The 23,954-nt window shown below is 28.4% G+C and overlaps 1 protein-coding gene across 1 annotated transcript in view; it reads left to right on the top strand.

The window, feature by feature from the left end:
* The window catches only part of LOC129965961 (arrestin homolog), a 202,733-nt gene extending 179,313 nt beyond the window's left edge, over positions 1-23,420 (top strand). Inside the window, exon 4 of the mRNA XM_056080271.1 lies at positions 22,331-23,420. Coding sequence (XP_055936246.1) covers positions 22,331-23,001 — 671 coding nt within the window. The 3' untranslated portion in view covers positions 23,002-23,420. The remainder of the gene's footprint in view (positions 1-22,330) is intronic.
* The last annotated feature ends 534 nt before the right edge of the window (positions 23,421-23,954 follow it).

The following is a 23,954-nucleotide window of genomic DNA, read 5'->3' as shown; positions in this document are numbered from 1 at the left end:
CACAAATATACTGCAATTCAAATTTGACTTTATTTGACATATTAATATTATGTGTAAAAAAATCTTCTATTGTATTTTACGTCTTTTGTTGTTAGTTCTAAGAGTTTCTCAATTTACAAGATAGATTTTAACATTTTTAAGCAAAAAAAAAGAAATTATTTAAATAGCATTATTTATGAATAGTTAAATAACTTCAAAAATCAATTAAAACTATTTAATTTATATTATTTATTTTATACTCTACAATCCTTCAATTATTTATTCAAATAAAATCATTTCATTTATCTTAGCTCAAAAGCAATTACTTGGAATTTGATACTTTAACACAATAGCTTATCTATATTTAAATACATTTCATTTTTCTTCCTTCTTGGATATTCAAAAACTAAAAATTAATGAAACATTTTAATACAAAAGAAAACATGGTATCATGCATACGTTACTGTGACTGATGATTTTTTTATTCTAAATCAGCTTGGAGAAAAGCAGGATGTATTCATTTGAAGAAAAGTTTGTTCCGATTTGTGCATAATTATCATCGCCATTATGGTTAATACGCTTTTGTATTCAAAGTTGGTATCTTTCAAAAAGGAAGAAGCTATTATTTCCAGAAAATTAATTGGTCTCATTTCGATTAATTTCTCCAGGAAAAGAAACTGATAAATTCTTATAATAATTTTTTAAATATGCTCTGTTTGATAGAAAATAATCATCAGAACGTACTAAATAAATAACATTTGGGAGGGGAGATAAAGCGTATATATGTATACTTCACGTAGATTTGATCATTATGTTTGCATTTAATTAAAATGCTATTTATTTTTCTCAAATGATTCTCATTAAATCAATCCATTAATGTTATCAATTCAAATTTTGCTTAATGAGAAAGGTTTCACTCAAAACTTTTAATGGGTATAATACTTTAAAATTCCTTTTTAAATTGAAGGAAATATCTTTTTTTCTGCATAAGATAATACTTTTACTTGCGTTTTTTGTTGTTTTTGTTAATATTTAGCTGGGAAGAAGTTGTTTGAAAGGTATATAAAGGAAAAGATTTTAGGGAAAGAAAATGGCACTTGTCGTTGAAAATAGTATTTTTTTGTTGTTGTTATCGATGCTATTAATAGTCATATAGAAAACAATTTTCAACATTGGGTTTCAGAATTGTTGGGGGATTCTTGTTGAGCAACATACGGGGTTTCAGAACATTAGGTAAAAATACTATCCTATAAAGTAAACTTCGGACTAAATTTGTCAATGTGTTGATCGTCTCAAGGAAGTCTAACTCAGACATTTATTCATTTACAATAACAAAAACCTTTTTTTAGGTTTAATTTCTAGATTACGACTTTAAAGAGTCCTAAATATTCTTTTAAAACTTAGTTTTTAACAAGGAAATTGGATTAAAGTTTTCTCTATTTCATATCTTCGGAAAATAAAAGCTTTTGGTCTATACAACAGCCTACGGGATTTATTTATTTATTATTGTCTTCTTACAAAAAGTGAAGAGAATACATATTTCTGCAGAAATATTATTGATTATGTAGATAAAGTATAAGAGAAGAGTGCCGTAGGAGAAAAACATTAGAACTTGTCTTTAAGTTCAAAGGAAACATTTGTTAGTGCAACATATGTTTGACAATTTGGGGAAAAAAATATGTATTATTTTAGACGAAGTTGATTAAATATATTAAAAATTTTATATTCAATCAATGTAATTTTCTTATGATAGACTTTATTAAACAAATACAAATTGTATTTTATTTAGCTATATTGTTTACTGTCCTTTCAAAAGTGTTATTTAAAAATAGTTAATACTATTTTTATTCATTTTAATAACCACTGAAAATCGAATTTTTAATGTTATTAAAAAATATTCGTTATATACTAATATGAAAGATAACATTTATAATGGAAATATCTAGCATTTCAGTAACTTTTCATAGTCAATTATCCAAAGTTATCTTTAATTTAATATAGGTAATTCAAAATTTTCATCGCATTAGCAATCATTGTATTCTTTTACAACCAAATCTAACAATAAAACAGAATATTTACAAGCAAAATTACTTATCATCAAAAAGTTGGTCATTCCAATCTTTAAAAGGAATTCTTAAACAAAATACGAAATACACAATTATGATAATATGATTTGTTAATATTTGCTCTAAAATGTTAAAAGTTATAATGTCAGTAGAAAATTTCAGTTGCAGTTTCTCCTACATGTAACTATTTTATACAATATAGGAATGAAATTTTAAGCACTCAAAGTATTTTTTAACTAAGCAGAATTTGGCAGCAAAATCTTTTCTTAATATCATTGAAGAGATATAAGGAAGAGATTCCTAAATATTTCTGAGCCCAAAGCGCAACGATCTGCCATTTGATAATCCTATTTAAAAAATGGAAATGTTCACGATAAAGAGTGAAGTTGTCGTCCTTCTAATGTCAATTCTAAAACAGTAGAAAATATCATAAATAAGAACGTGTAATACACCAACAAAAAATGCAAGAACACTTTCTTTCCATTCTAGTATATCATATAGAAATGCAAATAAAACTTTAAAGAGCTTAAATTATACCCATATCGTGTTCATGTTATTCAGAAATTGAAATTGCTGATATCCATAAATGGCTGTGCTATTATTGAAAGTGGATAGAGAATTTAATCAATCACTTTGCACGAAGCATGGTTCCATCTCATAAAATATATCAATAGCAAAAACACATGTATTTAGAATGGATAAAATATTCATGCATTTTTTGAAACATATGAGGATTGTTAACAATAGGGAATGGTACCTGTTTCACGACGAAGGCCTGTTGGCATATTCTTTTAGGAGAATAGAAATACGAACACAAATATCATTGGGTTGTTTAATGGATTATTTGAAGAAAACCGAACATTTTTGTTGTCTTCATCATGTTAGAAAAGTCAAATATATTTTTAATACAACAATTCATTTCTCAGAGATTTCTTTTCATGAACACCCCCTTCTTAAAGAATTCTAGGCTTCAGGGTCACCCGACTTATTATCTCCTTAATATTTTCTACTTGATAACTGAAAAAAACGTAATCTTGCGAATTGTGAATGAATCTCTATCAATGGTATGAATAAACAATAAAATAAGGATCCAACGATCAAGCATTCGATTGTGAGAAATGTGGTTTCAAATATTGTAAAAAGCATTCGTGACTTTACCAGAGACAAGAATAATATTTTAAATAATGTTCATTTTCCTGACACTTTTGATTCCCAGAATAGTAACTTTTTTCTTTAAAAAATTAAGTTCGCATCTGTAGTTTGAGATTGACTTTTTTTTAACCCGTTGCCCTCGGAAAAAATAATTCGATTCATAATTATTCTCCTAATACAAGGATTTTGTTTATTATTCCAAAAATTAAATATATATAATTGTTTTAAGTAAATTTTCCCAAAAAATTCTGAGGACATTTTTTTAAATCAAAGTTTTTAAAAAAATAAAAAAACGTCAAAATAACGCCAAAGAGTGCAAAGGTTTAAAATAATTTTTTCATAAATACCATGCCGTGATAAAGTAAGGAGTATAGCAGTTTCAGAAATAGAAAAAAAATTAAAACATATCTTTAATAAGAAATGTTGGATGAATTTATGTATGACCAAAATAATTCAGATACGAACAGCAGAGGAATAAGAATTCAACTATTTCGTTAAGCTCAAAATTTGTTTATAATACTTTATTTTGTAAGTAAGATAGAATGAAAATGCACAACCATTCACAATCCAAGCAACACCGCTGTATCATTGAATATACAATTACGGTTATGAAGATTTTGCCTTGAGCTACTACCAGCAAACGGACAATTTAATTCCACTTAAGTTAAATATTTAATTTTTAGAGGTTAGTTTTGAAACTTTGAAGTCCGTTCAGAAACGTGCTGGTAAGTTTTATCATGCTTGTTTGTAACATGCTTACGATAATAATATATTAATTACATTCTATACATTTAATTTTTCCCCCTTTTTCTTTGTATAAACTTTTGATTCGCACTTATTTTACTTAAGTAGCAGCTCGCAAATTTTGATTGGTTTTCAAAGAAATTGGTCCATATTTGCGTTTTATTTGAAGAAAAACATGAAAAAATATCTTCCAGTGACGAGTAATTCCTTATTAAACACGCATCGGCCAACTAGTTTTGGTATAAGGCTAGTTAATAGAATAATAGGAGGTTAGAGCCTCTATCCTTTTCCCTCGAATTGACGTCTTCAATCATGGAATGTCTTCACTGATGAGCTTGACTATTCTTAAGCGTAATAAGTATTTTTTCATATTCAACTGATAATCAAATTCCATTTTAGATAGAAACATAAAAAATGAAAAATAGTCCAGATGTTTCTTTTTCCTAAATGGAAAAAAAGTTCTTGATGTTAATTTTTTTCCCAGTAAAACATGTTAAAAAAAATCAGAGTAAAGTCGGAACTTGTTTTTCACTTTCTTTTAACACATGAGTACTTTTGCTTGAAGGAATTCGAGTGATTTATCCTAGTGAAAGTTTTAATCAAATTCAAAAAGTATATTTTTTTCTTTGATAGTGATATTAGAAGTTGCTGAACAACAATCACAGAAGAAACTTCTTACTTCGTACCAAATTTAAATTGGTTCATTTGCAATTCAAAATCTTCAGACGAAGCGAGAAGAAGTTTGCTGGTCCTTAAAAAGTACTCTGGAAACGGCGAATAGCATTTTAATCCGTACCACAAGCGTGGAGAAAGTTTTTGAGCGAAAATAATATTCAAATATATAATGCAAATGATCTGTAAAGCACAAAATTATGTTTCTATTTGTGACGTGCAAATTGTGTTCATGAGTTTTTCATTCGGGAAAAAGGTTTTTCTAGTTTTAATTTTGTCTCCATTTATATAAAAAAATTTCTGGTTTTATTTTTGTCATCATTTATATAAAAGAAATTTACTGCCTAAATTTTACAATTATAATTTACAACTGATAATTTTTGTAACAGAGTAAATAATTCTTACTATTTATTTATCATTTGAAAATAGAAAAATTTATAAGAAATTCAATAATTATTTTACAATTGGCGTGATTTACAATTTGGCGCTTTTGGCGTTTATTTTTCTTTCTTTTGAATAGTTATTTTCGCTCCGCCAAGAGTCACGGAAATATCGTTTGGTGTTTCCGAATTCGTTTTCCGTTTTAATTATTGCACTTTTAAAATACACAATTTATGTTTCGTTTTTAACAACATTGTCTAAAATTTACAACCGCACTTTTACAAACTTTAAGCGCTTCTCTAAATTCTGCAAATATTGTGTAAATATACAAATGTCATTTTAAAATCGAATTGTAGTAAATTCATTGGATTTTACTACACCTACAATAGTTTCCAGAATATTCTGGTAATAGCGAACTTCTGGTCGAATTTCTAGCTACTACTTTTGTTAGTTTCAACTACCTCAACGAATAATAAACAATAAATTGGCTTGGGAAATTAAACATTTCTTAGTAAAAGAATTTTTGTTGGGAACTACAATAAAATTGTGTTTAGATTGAAACAAAAATTTTATATGTTGAATTTAAGACAGAATAAGTAAATGAAATAACTTATTTCAACAATTTCTTTTATTAATTCTGGTGTTTTATATTTTGTTAATTATTATCAAATCTCCTATTTCTTGAGAGTCTATATTCATCCGGATATTTTAGAGACCTATTTTCGTCATCTAAGACATGCTAAACGGTGTTATGTTTTTTAATTATTCATATACAAACTGCCCAATAGACTTAATAGTGGCTAATAAACAGATAATTAACCCATTCAGTCCCTTTTCTGCGAAGAGTAGGATTTATTCCATAGTTAGCTACACTTAATTTTCATTGTTTTTTAGAGAAGACAAAAGAGTTCTATTTCGAGAAACTTCGTTCCCATTCTCTAAATATATTTATGGGAAAATTTGAATAAATAATTTTGTAATAAACCGAGATGATGACCTAGTATGTTAAATAAGCTGAAAATTTATTTTAATATTTATTTTGTATCTGGCAAGAAATTTCTTTGAAGTTCATATTTTGTAGTGACTTAATTTTGAATTCAGTTCTTTGTGAAAAATGTGTTATTTATTTACATCGGTACATAAAAATTTGATTATATCAATTTATAAAAATTTACCATTCATTTTAATTTAATGATTTTTCTACAGCTTCACAACATTTCACTAGCTGTTATGATATTCTTTAGAAATATTGCTCATTTAATAAAGTTTTTTTATTCAAAGAATCAGATATCTTTAAGTTAATTCTTTAGATGAAATCAGTTTTTACTAATTGTCTTCCAAAGTCGTAATTAACTTTCTGACATTAATTTTAATTTTGAGTAAGAATGGAAGAAAGATTAAACAATTTACTTTTTTATGAAAGTTGTCATTTAATTAATATCGTGTAGTTGTGATTTGATACATAACCTTTGCAATTAAAAAGCGATTTTTAAAAAAACGTTTATTCCTTATGACAGATTTTCTTTTCTTAAAAAATTAATTATTCTTATAATGCATTCTTATTTCACTTCTTGAGTTTGAGTAATTTTTGAAAATTAATTACTTTTTTTCATTGATTAAAATGCGTAATATAGCATTCTTTTCTGAAACAATAAAAAAATACTCGTTTTATGTTTGTGTCTTATTTATATTTTTTATAATTATTATTTTACTAACAGTACTTCTCCTAACAACTGAGATTATTGAGAAGTGAACAATTATTCCTTGATAATAAAGAATATTTCACATATATTTTCAAACAAATATTTTTCTGGAAATCTAAATTGGAAATAACGGCGTTATTTTTAACCAAATAAATCTTCTTTGCAAATTAACAAAGAATATAATATTCTAAATTACTCCATAGAGTTTCTGTCTTTCCATTTTCGACTATCAGATTTTATATTCTACTACAATTATGAATTCTAAGATACTTATAGATATTAATTGTAAAAATGAATGACATTTTAGCTCATATTCATATTTTTTCAGACCAATTTTTTTCAAATCCTAAAAAATAGTAGCACTTAAAATTCTAGTATTCAGAAGATATGAAACAGCCGAAATTAGTATTAGCTTTTCAGCGAAACATAAATTAGCCCATAAGAGAAATGAATCGAGGATTAATTTTGAAAAGGATGGAAATTTCAATAAGAGAGAAAAAACTATATCTAATGCAAAAAAGTATAGCAATTGCAGATGTAGTATATAACAGAATTTCGTAGATAAATTCTTAAGACTAACCTTTGACGATCAGCTTGTTAGCTCATACTGTTAAATTTTTAGACTGTTATATTATTAATATGGAACGCATGTCCTTTTAAAATATCACCTTTTATTAGATACAACAGAAAACGTGAATTTATTTGAATCGATGTGCTACAAGTAAAAGTGAAAGTAAAAATCCTGTTTCCGAATTATTGTTAAAAAAACAAACAATTTTTTCATTTTAATTTCAACATGGCAAAATTGAAATTTCCATGGATGAGTTCCAATTTCATCATAACATTAAATACATTAATATAGATAGTGTATTACATTTTAAAAACTAATCAAAAATAAAGAAAAACATTATACAGAAATGAAATTGATATTCATAAAAAGGAAAGATTTGATTTTTTTCAAATGCAAAACCCGTTCTTTTTAAGATAATTTTTGAAAATATAGTCATCAACTGCCCATCTAGTGATGGTTAAATTTATTTTCACTCCCGATCAAACTTTCTATTTGATGCCTATATCTTGATTTCTTTTACATTTTTTCCTCTTAAGGAATGGAGCTTTTGGTGGCATGGCAAGCCTTCTCCAGAGTATTTCTAATAATATTGTAAGGGTCCATTAATTAGAGAAGCGCAGCTATAAAAATGTTCACTGAAGCTACCTGAAATTTTAGTAGAGCCATTTGATTGTATTTGAATGTTGCCATTCGACAATAAGAAATAAATCAATTTCGATGCCGCGCAAATTAGCGTTTGTATATACAGATTGTTTCGCCACTGCAAAAGATATTTTTTTAATTGGAGAGATAATTAGGAGAGGAAATCATTCATAGAAAAGATGTTTTTTGGCAAGATAATGTATAAGATGATGAGAGGAATAAAATAGAAAAAGATGATGGGAAAAAATTGATTGAAACGGTTCTAATATCAGTCTCGTTGATTTTTTTAAATAAATACTTCAGCATATATTAAAGTTCAACAGTGAAGTTTATATATGTGGTATAATTATTTTACAGATTAAAAGCTTAAACAAGCATCCCAGATCTTAACATATAAAGATAGAATTTTTAGATTACTAAACATAAAAGCTGCATAAAAATTTGCGAAAAAAAATTAAGAATTCAATGGAAAAGACTTTTCTTGATGCAGTGTATTTCTAATACTGATAAAATGAAATTATTTTCTAAGACCTAGAAAATTGAATTTGCATCAAAAAAGAAATTGAGTTTCTAGGTAATAACATTCTAATAACAGAATTTCTTGGAAAGATGTCTTGCTCTTTAGAGAATGCGGAGGAGGTTATGAAAGTAATTTTGATCTACTTTTTAAAAAACCATATGCTCAAATCCTGGGCGAAGTAGCATTTAATCCTCTCTTCCAGTATCAAAAATAGTCTGGATACTGACAATTCAGTTTTAAGGATTTTGCCTTCAATTCTTAGTTCTTCGATGATGCCATCGAAACTATTGTTAAGCTTTGACGGTGTAATGTCTTATTTTAAAACCTATATGACTTTATTTCATTCTACTGTTCGAAAATTTAATTCAAACATTTTATCGATCTGTGCATTTTAATCATATATTTTTAAACGAGCAATTCTCGTAATTATATATTTATTTCGTGTATATCGGGAAAGGCTCTAACGATTTGAAACAAATTTGTATTTAGATAAAGTTTTGCTTTTTAAGTGTATCTACAAAAGGTATCTTTCTTGAAAAACGCGATCTTACACACACACAGAAAAAATTATAACTATTAGAGCTTTTTTTTTCTATCTGTTTTCGTGCTCACAATGTCATGTAATGCCGTTCTCGGACCCGATTTTACCATGGTAAAATTGATTGCATGCTCAAAAATAAAAGATAGATAGAGAGATAAACAATAAAATTAATGTTGCAATATAGCATATTGTTTCGAATAACATGTTAAACTATGTGAGTTCATGATTTTTTTATTTAAATGCCCAGTTCATATGTAGATAAGATTGAAAAATAAGCAATCAATACGTGATTCGTATTTAAATATTTCCTCCGAAAAATCCCGATTTCACAAAAAAAAGACTGTCGAGCGAAGTTGGTCTCCCAGTTAGTATACTTTATATTTCCAATCTTTGTTCTCACAATTTCAGACTTGGCTTAATCATTTGAAATGGAAATTGAAAAAGTTTTGAAAGATTGAAATATTACATTAATTATTGTTTTTTTATTGTTGTTGTTAAAATTGCTTGAATCATTTTAAATGACTTTATTTTTGCATTGTGCAATTTTCAATTTAATCAATCCCTATCTTATTTTTTTAACAACTCAAAAGCAGAGCACAGGTTAAAATCACGAGAACACATTGTTATTGCATTGACAGAGTTACCCAAATTAAAAATAAATATTAAGTTTTAAAGAAAAAATGAATTAAAGGGAATAAAAAAAAGGAAGGAAATGAAGAATCCGGCCTGAAGACTTTATCAAAGGTCAACCTCAAACAGGGATTCAAATTAGAGATTGAGGAGTCAAATTTTCGTTCAAATATGGACCCGAAAATCCCCAATAACTTGAGGTTTTGAAGATAAGAATTAATATCAATAAAACAGTGAGAATAAATTGTATAATAATAATAAGCAAAATATTATTTCAAAATTCAAATCTAAGAAAGACCACAGCAAAATTGAATCTAAACAAATTACTACAAGGGCATTATTAAACTATGTATAAAACCAAAAAAACGTCAATAAAGATAAAAGCAAAGAACATACCAGCTGAATGTGAAAAAAATCTAGCAGATTTTATAGAAAAAATTAAACTTATCACTGTAGACAATTATATCAAGCTAAATTCAACCCTCCCGCGCTTAAAGATGAAAACGCCTACAACGTTTGGTCAAAGTGTTTCGTCATCAAATGAAATAAATTGAACAATCTCAGCGCCATCTATTGAGAAGAATAAAAAGAAAATTAGAAAGCATATCTTTAATTGTGAAAGTATTAGAATATAGGTTAGAGAATAGATAAAACTTCTCTTATTAAAAATTCTATATTGTAATGATTTTTGTTAAAATCATTAAACATTAAGTTTTTAATGAGATTGTTTGTTGCTTTAATATAAGAAATTTTGTTATTATAAATTGTTTAAATCCTGTTAAATTATGAGAAACTCAGGAAATATTTACTTTTATGTTAGTTTCATCAAAATTGCTTTAGTTTTTGGTTGATAATTTTTTTACTGGTAGAGATACATTTCTTTGTTGAACAGAATCATGTGTTTACTTGTGCTAATATTCTATTTTAAATTATCTGAGTAATATTCATACACTCTTTACCTATAATTGCTAAATTTGGTGCATTTACATCTTCGAAAGAAGGAATGTACATTAGGAATGAATGTACAGCCTTTTTTAAAAAGAATTTTAATTAATTAAAATTAAACGGAACTTTGTAGGCTTTCCCCGATAATTTTTTAAAATATTGTTGTAAAAAAATTACATCGTTTCAGCATTTTAAAATATTGCCTTTTTAATAATATTAATATAATAATTATGGAAAGTCTTCGTGGATTTTGGCATTTTTTTAAAAGTATTTCCTTTGCTGAATTTTTAATAGTAGATTACATTGTCCTGTAATTCAAATTGTTTTCATTATTTCATAAAAGATTTAATAACGTGATTTTCTTCCATTAAAAGTTAAAGAAGGATTCTGTTTAATACCTATGTAGTTTAAAGTATTAAAAAGAAATTAAATATTAAATTATTTTTTACAATATCGAGGATGTTGAACTATGAATTTCAATTCTGAATTCAGAATAATTTGAAATCTGAATATTTCTGACTATTGAATATTGAAATCCGAATATCAGTTTGAAATCTGAATATTTCTGACTATTGAATATTGAAATCCGAATATCAGTTTGAAATCTGAATATTTCTGACTATTGAATATTGAAATCCGAATATCAGTTTGAAATCTGAATATTTCTGACTATTGAATATTGAAATCCGAATATCAGTTTGAAATCTGAATATTTTGAAAATTGAGAATAGATGAAACAAACAATTAAGTTTTCATTATAGCGATGTCGTAAGATAGATCTCCATTAGAAAAATTCATATACACACATGTAAGACTTTTAAAATAATATTCCTTTATTGTTTGGCAATTTCATGCTAAAAAATAATTTGTTGGAGATATCATGACGCTATCTCTCAGAGAATCACTTGTAACAAAATATTACCAATACCTCCGGCGAACTAAGTAGTAGCCAAGGCGGCTAGTACTCACTATTTTCAGTTCAAAATAAATATATGTGAATATAACGATTCGCTTCTAATATCAAAAGTTATATTATCATTTTCATAAAGTTAGAGCATCGCATTTCTTCTTTAGATCTTATGAAACTGATTCTAATTCTTGCTTGATATTGTAGGGAACTCTCCACTTAACCCTAATCATAGCTTCTTATCAGATTTATTTTCAGATTATTCGATTTCAACTTAAAATAATAGAATCTTAAAATTATTTCAAAAATATTAATAGCAGTAAGTTGAAAAAATTCCAGTTACTTTTTCATTTGAAATATTTTACTAAAACGAAATAAGCTTATCAGGATTCTATTTTTTTTTAATTTTAAGTTGTAGAACTAAAAAAAATTCCATAAATTTTATATCATTTTTAAACAATTCGATATTTTTCTGTCTAATCTATGAAAATTTTTTGCATATTATTAGTTTTAGACTTTTCCAGGTGGGAAAAAATGAATAATAATGCATTCAAGAATATTTAATATATAAATAACATGCAAAGGAAATTGCTTAGAATAAATTAAAAATTTTAAAACTTTAAATAAAATAAATATTTTATTTAATTTGTTTAAGTTTTGAAAAAGTAAATTAGTACTATATATATTCTTGAATAAGTTCCCCTTACAATCAATTACAACCCCAAAAAATTCATATTTAAATAAACTCTCATTAAACTTAAATATTCTTTTAAATATTAATCAGAATTTTTTTTAAATCACTTATTTTTTATTATAAATATCCTTTCAAAACCTCTCTATTGCAGTTCATCTTTTTTGTATTTGATTCTTCCCAGATTTTAAATAAGCTTTTGAAAACGTGTTTCACGTCTGTCATCTGTCAATTCTGCTCGTTAAACCAAAATTCCAACACCCCAGCTTCCGCGAGTTGATTACGTCACTGATTACGTAAATATAGCAAAAGACCTGCTTGCATCGGCATAAGCACACACTATGCGATCGATTCACTGAAAACCGCGAGGTTCTAAAAATATTTTTCCACCATCCTTTTCCTGCGTCCTTTTTTTTTTTTTTTTTTTTTTTTTGAGTCGGTTAGCTTTGATTACAGCCGACCTTGAAAAACTTGAGCATCCATCGTTTCATTACATGCAAAAATTAGATGTGTAAGAAAGGATGTTCAATTAAGCGGCTGGAAGGGAACCTTAATGAGTAAAAGAAAAGCAGTATTTGATAGCAAGTACAAAAAGCATTTCTTCCTTTAAAAACGCTTCTTTTTAATAGTTAATGAATTTATGTGAAGGAACATTGTAGCTGGTATTTTATTATGTTCCTATGGTCCCTTTTAATGGTGGATGGTCGTGGGTATCCTTAATGAAGAGAAAAATTTCTAGAACTCACGAAAAAGTATTACAGGATTATTTGCAATCTTTCTTTGTTGCGTTAATTCTCCGTAATGAAGACACGATGCAATGTAAATGAACTTATCTTGTATATCTGCTTTCTTTTTGGAATTTCATCAAATGAAACAAGCGATATATATTTTTATTCTTAAATGAATCGTCCCTAATTTCAATCGAATATTATTTGTATAAGAACATAGTTAATGTTATTATTTTCAACTGGGTGAAATAATGCAATAAGAAACAAAACTCCAAATCGATGCATTGAAATATGCAATATACTTCCGAGTATCCGGCCAAATGTGGCGGAATGGCAAGCTGAATAACAAAAAATTATTTTTAAACATTTTTCATAAAATTGCTATTACAGTTTGTAACTCAACAAGTCTCCTATCTATAGATATAATAATACATTTTGCTACTTAACTCAAAATAACGTACACATTATTCAGATATTAAAATATTCAATTGATTCCTATTTTTAAAATCCTAATATTTAATAGAATAGATATTACGATACTAGTTCTATTAAGAGATGATAATTTGGCAAGCCTCCAATAATTGACTGCAATAATGCCACTTAATGAATCTCATTATATTTTATTAACTGCTATAAAGTCATACATCTAAAATAATTACCTTAACTTGTTTATAAAACTGTTTGCGATAAAATATTTTCTCACAGGAAATTTGGTTTGATAATACCTTATTTTTTTCTTTAAGATGAAGACTGTTATTAGGAGTCTTGTTGAACTGTTTCGTTGTGAGTAAAATGTAGACATTTCAAATAATATAATTTTAAACAATATACTACGTCATAAAAATGCATAAGTGTATCAATCACATCAATTCACTTGACCTCATAATCATGAATCTAACGCTACAACGCATTTCATATAAAACTTAAACAAATAAAATGTACTGTGATACCATGTTCCTTTTTCTCCTACAATATGAACAGTAAGTTAAAAACTAAACTGGTAGGTGCGTATGGTGTATGTTTCGTCAATAGGGACTAATTTTAGGGACTTAATTTTTTTTAATATTAGCATTTCAATTGATTCACAATAATTTGTTTCTACAACTTTATACTTAATCAATAAAATAAATATTCAGAATATGTGAAAAAATAATTTGAATTTATAAATTATTCATTAAAATTATATTTTTATGGTAATATAGTTAGAATTTATTACTAACTATACCACGATAAATTACAACTTATGTTATCAAACTTTAATGCTATGTAGAACAAAGAAAGTATGTAGAATAAATTTTTATTTGGATAAAAAAATAAACTATAAGATCAGGCGCACATGGTGAAAGCACAAGAATAATATTTTTTTAATATCATAAAATGCAACCGAGATTATCTACCTTTGTTAATCTCAAAATGTTATTAAAAAAATTTATAAAAAATGAAAACATTGTAACGAAAAAATTGTTATTTTGTAAAAATTTGAATTACCAAATTTTAAGAATAGAAATTTTAAATATACCATTTGTTCATCATAATTTAATGTTTAGGCCCCTTACAGTAAACAAAAATTCCTCTAAAATATTTTATTGTGAATTATTATCTTTTTCTGGCAATATTACGAGTTATGTGCAATTTTTACGCTTCCTAACTTCGGGTATAATACGAGTTCACCATATTGTTAAATGTAAACATCTCCTCCTTTCTTCTTTCTCACCTCCCTTCTGACAAAGCAAACGCATCCTAACGCATGCGCGAAAGAGCGGAAGGTGTCAGAATCCGAGAAGAACAATATGTATGTGAGTTTTAATATATAACCTGTTATGAAAAGGGGTCATTATATTAATCTTAGCATTCAATAGCTACATAGATATTTTTTTATATTTATTTGGTGTCGTCTATCACCTGTTAGGTTTTAAGATATGTATTTTGGAATTCAGAATTAGTCTTAGCTTCTCATAGATACACCACAGTGGCCTTATTCATTAGGAATGTGCTTTATTATTATCGTTAATGAAATTTATGACCTTTAATATAGCTTCCACTCAGATTCCATACCAACTAGAAGTCTAAATTTCTTTGTTCATTAATCTTCAGACAAGCATATATTATAAATTCGAAATAGAACCTACTCCATAAGAAGGTTAAAGGATCTGAAGCGAGCACTCTATAAGTATACCATCACAAGAAGAATTGTATGAAAGTCATTCTCCATTTACATTAATTAAGATTATTCATCTTTAAGTGATATTTTGAAACTTCAATGCTAAATCATAAATATTTCTTTCACAGAAAACCATTTAAACCCACACGGATGTTTTCCAGAAACTAATTTTTCCTTCGCAGTTCTTAGAAACATTGTGCTTGATTCGGAGAAAATACCCGGCATAAAGAGGGATAATTCAAAGAAATTGAATGAAGTAATAAGGTCTGGTAAAAATAACATTTCCACATTACTATAACCGACTTTTTTCGAAAGATGTTCAGAAAAACATCGCTTTTTTTTTGAAAGAGAAGCCATAAAAGACAAGGAAATGTTAGAAAAAACACTGCCCACGCTGAGAGTCTAGAGATAGAATATAGAAAAAGAAATTCCCTAAAGTTATGGTTTTCCATTAGTTATTTTGTTGAAGTAAAAAAAAAGTAACTCGTATTTTAAAGAAATAAATTTTACCAAGATTTAATTATGAAATCGAAATTGTTTACAAAAAGTAATTTTTTTTTTTTTTTTTTGCATTTTAAAATATAAAGATGAATTATGTTGTAACCACTGTTTATATTGTAACGATTAATTTAGCAGCATATATAAATGTTTAATTTATATGTTGACATACAATTTTTTCCTTACAGTAAGTCATCTATAGATTTGAGGACTAAATTAATGAAGCTTTTTCATTACATATCATTTAATATAAAAATTTATTTGAATTACAAACATTGGGAGGGGTCTCTTAAACTACTTCATAAACTTGTAATCCCCCTATATGAAAATCGTGAACGCCACGAGTTCTCATTTTTATTTTCAGAATCCCGCATGTGAACGTTCTGCGTTACATTGTATAATGAAGGGGGAAAAGACACCGCATTTCGAATGGTTTTGTGGGAGGTCGAGTGAAACACAAATTCCCGTAGCACACAACTACAGTTCCCGTACCAAATTTAATTTACCTATGTTCTTACATTTTTGAGTTATAGCGTACAAAAGTAAGAAAATGTACAAACTGACAGATGGTTAATTCTTTTAAGGATCTAAGTCAAAATGTAATTAGAATCTATAATTTAAATGGTAAGTCAACCTTCTAACTCTCCGACCCGCCCTAAGGCACACGGATTTAAACCAAAAACTGAATGACCGGACCGCCGCAACAGCAAATGGCGGGAACTGTGGTTGAGTCCTAAGGGCCGTCACCGGCCACGGTACAACCCTCCCCGAAGGAAGTACGTCCCGTCATCGATGGGAGGAGCCAGATCCCCCACCTATTAGTGTACCCTCCAGGGTGGCGAGATCCACCCACCATGCCGGAAGCATCTCATCCTCATTTCGAGGTGCCCCCCCGAGGGTCTAATTTAAATGGTAAAACTGCACACCGAATTTCATTTATTTCTGTCATTGCATTTTGAGTTATCACTTTTACATGCATGCGAAACAGGACAGATGATCAGACAGTCAACCTCTTATCCGATTTGATACTATCCAACTATAAATGATAGATCTATATACAAAATTTTATCCATATTTTAAGTTTGTAGTTCACAAGTTCACTTGTACTCGAACAGACAGGCTTTCTATGAATGGGTATTGGTCAAAATTTTATAAAGAATCGAAACCTTTGGTATACTGACATATTACATATTACAATTCATGGTTCCAGCTGAAAGTGTATTTAAGTTATCGTAATTTCAAATATAATTCCAATTATATTCGAACAGCTCGAGAAACAGACTTCCCCTGAAATGATTTTGTTTAAAATTTGATAGAAATCTGAAATTTAGTATAAAGACCGAATGCCAAATTTCATCCACCTAACTATAAGCATTTTTGTGTTATATTTGTCACAGACAGACAGACGGACAACTTCCAAAAATGTGTTTTTCGAATTCATGGAGTTCTGAAACGTGTAAATTATGCAGTCTCGAGTTCAAATAAGTTTGAAGATTGCAATTCTTTCTCTTTGCATACTTCTTACACAAGAAATAAACACACAGAATAGAAAATATAACGTGCTTTGAGAATATTATATAATTATTCGCTGAAAAATCAATTGAATCAATTATTTTAGAAAGAACATGAAATATGCATGCAAATGATTGTAGTCCGTAAGGTCTTTTATACAAATCTACAGCTTTTATGCGATATCATTAAATTTGGCATATGAACTTTTCAAGAAAAAAGAAATGTCTCTGTCAATTTTACAAAGACCAAACGATAATTAAAGCATAAGTTAATTTAAAACCAAGCAAGTGTTTGATGTTTTTCAGCTACATTTTGCAGAAATATTATCTCCCAAAAAGAATTTTCACTATCTTAAAACTCAAATAATTACCTTTTTAACAATGCAAATATTTCCGTATAGTTCTTTTCTCAAATTTAATAAATATTTTAATTTTAATTTGGTGCTTAATCTTTAACAATATTTCATACTTGAGAGAAAATTCAAACTATTTCGTTCATTCAATCATGTGTTTTTTTAGTGTTAGGTTTAAGAAATTTACATTATTTAATTTGCATGGGCAATATTTTGTATTGGATTGATCAATTCAAATTCCTGTTTTCGATTTGATCAAACAGCAAAGTAACATTCAAATAAATGCATTCCATATTAATTGCATGAAACTATTCTTTAGCCATATGTTTGATGGAGCTTAGCTAAATATATCTTGTGCCATAAAAGGCAACAATCCACCCATGCATTGGTTTAATTTTAAAAAGGTACGAATCATGTTTATTTAAAACTAGTCGTCTTTGACGACCAGTTGGTTCGTTAGGAGAAATGCTCTCTAAAATCTTCAATTATATATATTTATACATCTTGGTGTCTTAATAGCTCTTCAGCAAAATATTTCTATGACTCAAATTTCGATAGAAACATTATAGAAGCCTTACGATATTTGTAGTAGTCCGTTGTACTACTTACTTCTCTAATTTGCTATCAGCTACCATAAGATTTAAATTTGATTTTGAAATGGAAGAGATAAATATGACACATGCCAATCTCGTCGTTGGCGACTAAATTGGCGCCTGAAATATTTGTTTTTCCGACTTCCAAATTATTGAGACATGCCTGCAAAATCTATAATCATTAAAATTGACTGCTCTTCAACATAATAAAAATATTTTTAAATGATTGAAAAACATTATTTGAAGATCACTAAAAGTAAGCACAAACGAAATGTTAAACAATTTTCTAAAATAGTACTAGTAATGTCGTATAGATTTGATTTTTGTTCGTATGACGATGTGCGAATACACGCCTTTCAATTAGGGTAATAATTTCTCTTTCATTTTAAGAGATTTCTTGGAACATATTTCAAAGTCTTGCAGGATTTCATGTAGATTGCCAAGGAACTTATCAATATCATTTTCTACTCTCTTCCTTTCTCTAAAGGGTCATTTTAGTGTCAACATTAGATTCAGATTATTGTAGCGAGATTGGTTTCTATCACAGGAAGAGTTTCAACATTCTCGTCACGTACTGGTCGATTAATTGCTGCCTTCTTTTTCATTCAATTGAATAAGCAGGCTGGAATCGTGACCCCACTTGGAGAATACAGGAGCTCCAAATAAAATGGGCAAAACAGAAGGTAAATTAGGACAAGAATGGATAAAGGATGATACAGCTTTTAAAATTAATCACTATTTCAGGAGTTCAGTCTTGTATTTACTAAAAATATCCTGTTTTACAGATTTTTAATAGTGTTGAAGGTAATGGGGTAAGAAAATCATTCTTTTTTAATCGAACGATTCAAATATGAATGATTCTAGTTAATTCCCTTAGAACATATAACTTGTCATTATTTCATCATATATTATTATTACAGTTTCGGTAATAGATTACTGAGGCTATGATATGTAACGTTTGAATTTCAAAACACGAGGCTTCAAAATTTCTTCTTCAAACTTTTCCAAATTTTTTTTTGCAAGATGGTGATAAGTTTAATTAAGAATTAATACTTTTATGAACGTCCGAACTTCCGATTTATAAAAGTGATGTAAAATAATCTTTTTTTTTCTTCTTTGAGACAATAAATATAAAGCTGGAAAAGGTACGAAATACAAATTTTTGTTATAGGTCTATTATATCATATTTAGTGAAATATTCTAATTAAATAAGATCCATTCTCCTGTGAATTACATGCAATTGTACCGAGTTATGAAATTTTAAATCACATCTTATAACATTTTAATGGATGCCTGGAGGAAAACGAGCTCATGAATGAGTGGCTTTTATTTAAAGATCTCTTTGATTCATTTAAAATAAAATAATTCAAATTTTCGTAGCTAAGGCAATAGCAGAACTTTTTTTGGTTTAAAATATATTTTAAGAATATTTTACTAAATTTGTAAAACATGCCCAGGCGACTGTATTCATTCAGCCATCGTAATTTTGTTCATCAGTGCATTTATTGACTTGAAGATCATAAAGAATATTTCTTTACATCATCAACAAAAGAATCATGAACTGGAAAATTAATTTCATCTCTAACGATTTAAAAACTAATTGAAATTTGTTAAGGAATAATTAGATCCTAAAAGAATAAATTATTAAATAAAAATAAATAAAAGATATTATTTTACAATCATTATGCTTCCATCTTAAATTATTATTATGTTGCATACCATACATTCTTTTTTCTATTAAGTACAGGAAAATAAAAATCAATGGCACCACATTATCAGCACAATTTAAATAATTATCGAAAATTACAAAAATAAAAACAAATTATCTTTTATTTCTAAAATATTTGTATTATTTTTAACATAACTTAGCCTAATCAGCTAAAACAAAAGGAGGCTTTTAAAGCTCGATTGTAGAAAAAAAATTTCGGTCAAATGCAACAGAATTTCAAATGCATACTAGTACAACCATTAGATTTCGATATACTCAAAAGAAAATGAATAAATTAATTCCAATTTCCCCTATTAACTTCAAAATGGCTCGTTACATGTAAGTAACCAAGTACATTAGCCGAAAGAATAACAGTAATAACAATTTTCAATGTAAATTTTATTTTAGCGTCTTTGATGTTTTTTTTTACACAGTTACAATATGAGTTGCCTACTGCAAATGGGTAAATAAAATTGCCTATTTATTTTCAAAAAAGGATTAGGATATTTAAAAAGACAATTATACTCAGGGCTGTGATTATTCAAAATGCATAAACTGATTCCATAATACAAATATTTACAGACTGTGCAACATATTATAGCCAAATGAATAATTATCCGTGCATTTAATTGCAGTTAATAACGGGTTGCCCAGATCTCGCGCCTTGTGATCATTGGTTATGGATTCCTCTGAAAATTGTTTGTAATAAAATAGCACTGATAATCGAATATCCTAAATGATTGCATACGACTTCAATTCCAAAAAAATTAAAAATGAATCTCCAAATCTGCAACAGAACGTGAGATCCAAAGAATGGAAGATTAATTCATTAAGTCTCATAAACCGACAATACCAAAATAAAACTTTTTCTTTGATTTTTCTGGCTAATTGAGAAGACAGTTGTATGTGAAAGGCCATGCTGCAAATAAAAAGTTATTTTTTAATACTTAAATTAAAATCAAGTATTAAAAAAATAACGAAGCACAATCGGAATAGAGTGCTTCGGGTAATCTTAATAGAATAATAAATCAATTTGTTATATTTAACAAAAGTGCTCCTGAGAGACAGTAGAAGAAGAGAGCAACTAATATCAACATTCCTCAAGTGATTTCAGCAAAATATCTTTTAATCTCATATCGTGAATTCAATCTACCCGAAAGTCCTAATTACAAGAATGCAGTCATGTATAGAGAAATTTCCCTTAAGATTATTTGTTCTAATAAGAAAAAATAATCCCTCCACATTTCTTTTAGCTTATGGAAAAATACTTCCCAATACATTCATTTCAATAAGTGGTGATATCATCACGAAAGAAACAAATGATATTATTAAGTATCATGAAGTAAGTCGATCGTAAGTGAAGGCTGTACAAAAGCTCTCCCAAGAAATAAGAAAGTAACAAAGTAATCGCAATAATTTTTGAGTTAGCACTTTATCATAATATCTTCAAGGTATAAAGACAAATTGAGTTTTCACATCTCTTTATTTGCTTTCAACAATAATTTGCTTGGTTTTTATCCATATCTTTTATCACAGAATGTAAAATTAACAATTGGGTTTTTACTTTCTCCTATACATAGTATAGAGAAAATATAATAAATGTGAAAAATACGAACTCGAGATTCTGACGAATTTCCAAGTTTTAGATTTATGCGAATTCAAAAAATATATTTTGGGAAAATGACCGTCTGTCTGTCTGTGATAATAATAACTCAAAAATGCTTCGAGCTAGAAGGAGGAAATTTGATATGCAATTTTTGCACCAAATTTGTAGAGTTCTGTCAAATTTTCAGCAAAATCCATTGAGAGAAAGTCTGTCTATCCTGCTATTCGATTGTAATTTAACAAGATAACTACAAAACGAATTGATCTAGGTAGATAAGATTTGGTATACAGATTTAACATCAATAATGCAAATATTCATCAAATTTTGAACCAAATCCAATGAAGGGTTGACCGTCTGTCCTTCTGTACCTCCAGAAAAACATAAATACAAAAACTGAAAAACACAATGAGTTAAGTATATCAAGTTTGGTATGATACTTTGTAACTACAAGTGTAGTTTTTTACCAAATTTTAGTTTCAATCGGTTGGAAAAAAGCATCTTTTCAGATGTTATTAATCGCAAGCCAGAATTAATCGCCAAAGTTGGCACGATAGATTCAATAAAAATGCCAAATTAACGCTAAAAAATATTAACTACTGTACACTAGTGTCATGCAAGGCATTCTCTGGTATAACATCTTTATTTGAGAGTATGCAGGAACGTTTTGAGGAGACTATTTCCACTGGTTTAAATTTGAACTACTTTCGTTTTTCTGCTAATTTTTTCTTGTTTTCTACATTTCGCATTGTTGATTTGTATCCTAATCAGATTTAATTTCGCCTATATTTGTTTTCGAATTTTATCTAATGGTATACCATTACGTGTTTGGTTTATATAAACATATCTTAGCATATTACAAAAATTAAATTTATAACTTTTTCATGAGAGGAACACACAAGCAAAAATATATTTAAAGCAAATTCAATCAGTTATTCCAATTCATAAAAGATTGTTCTGTTTCTTTTTTAAATAATTTTTTATTCTGGATGACTCAACAACTTTCTAAATAGCCTCTTTCCTTTCTATAGGTAACCGGGCAGATGAAAAACCTTCAAAGCGCAATCTGGTAAGGCTATCCCTTCGCTGCACCCACCGCAGTCCAGCTCCGTTCCCTAACCCCCCAGCGGCAGCCCTCAGCCGGGCATTTGTCTTCAGTTCTGGAAAACTCCGGTTGGAGGCCAGATTGGATAAAGAAGCCTACCGTTACGACGAAACCCTGCAAGTCCACGTCAGCTTGGACAACTCCAGCAACCGAACTGTCCATCGCGTCCGAGTTACCTTGGTCCAGTATGTCAACGTCTGCATGTTCACCAACGGCCGATTCAAGAATATAGTGGGGTTATCCGAAACGGAACCTGGTCATCCAGTCAGACCTGGTTCCTGCCTATCCAGGGTTTTCCATGTGAAACCTACAGTTCACATGCGGTATCCAGTCGCACTAGCGATTGAAGGAGGTCTTTCAAATTCCACTGTAAAATTGTCACCTTCTACGATTCCAGCTCTGGCAACGGAAAGAAATCCCTACGGAGTGACTGTCTGCTACGAAGTGAAAGTGAAAGCTTTCCTGGGGGTGGTTGACAGACCTGTATGTCTACGACTGCCCTTTCGTATCATTGAGGATCCACCGGTGATTGAAGAAGAGGAACCTGTGCCCCTGACGGAAGAAGAAGAGGAAAAGGAGAGTGTCTTTCCCACGTAGGAAGGATATAGGGGTGTCATTCCGAAAAGAACTACAGTACTGCCATTCTGTAGTCCTCCGGGAAATTAGGGTCCAAAAACAACACACATAATAATATACGGCGTCAGGTAGTCAAACCGAAGACGTATATTTTTCCATTTTTCTACTGTGGATCCGATGGATAAAGCGTCTTTCAGAATGGACACAAGAAACAAAACATCTAGTTTTGTAAAGTAACTATTTTTACCTCTAAATAGAGGCTTCTATCAAGACATTTTATGTTTAAATGTGAGATATAAATGTCCATCGTGATGTTTTAATTTAGGACAATTCATCTTTATTTATTTTTTGTGCTCTTTTAAGACATTCTCTGATGATTGTTATCGCAATGACTTGTACACAGTGTTACACTTAAGCATGCATGTAAATATTCATTTTGACTCAGAAATAGAATTGCCATTTCCGTTTGTCTGTATCATTATTCGTTTCAAAGAAACTTCTTTTTATCTTTTATTTTAATTTTCCTTTTCTTCGATAAAAAGATCTATTTGATTAGAATTAGAAGTAATTTATTTTCTCAATGCTTAAATACAAATAATTATTTATATTATAAGAAAGATTAAATAAATTGTAATTTATTCACTTGTAAATTAAATATAAATACTTTATACTGGTAATATAAATTACAATTCATTGCCTTAATAAGATTATTAATTATTGGTTCTAATTTGTAGTTCAAATTATTATACAAACTTCAACTTATTATTCAAATTTGGAAGAAAAAAAAACATGTTGGATATAAGATAAATTATTGCACAATTAAGTAAAATACATAATTATACAGTTTAATAATAGAAAAAGAAAAGTTAATAAATTATTTATAATAATGAAATTGGAGATCATAACATAAACCATACACAAAAAAGTACACAATAAATGTAAATAGAAACACATTCTAAAATTATTATAAATGC

This window comes from Argiope bruennichi, chromosome 4 (assembly GCF_947563725.1).
Source record: "Argiope bruennichi chromosome 4, qqArgBrue1.1, whole genome shotgun sequence".
Taxonomy (NCBI): domain Eukaryota; kingdom Metazoa; phylum Arthropoda; class Arachnida; order Araneae; family Araneidae; genus Argiope; species Argiope bruennichi.
This window is presented reverse-complemented; position numbering and strand designations above follow the sequence as displayed.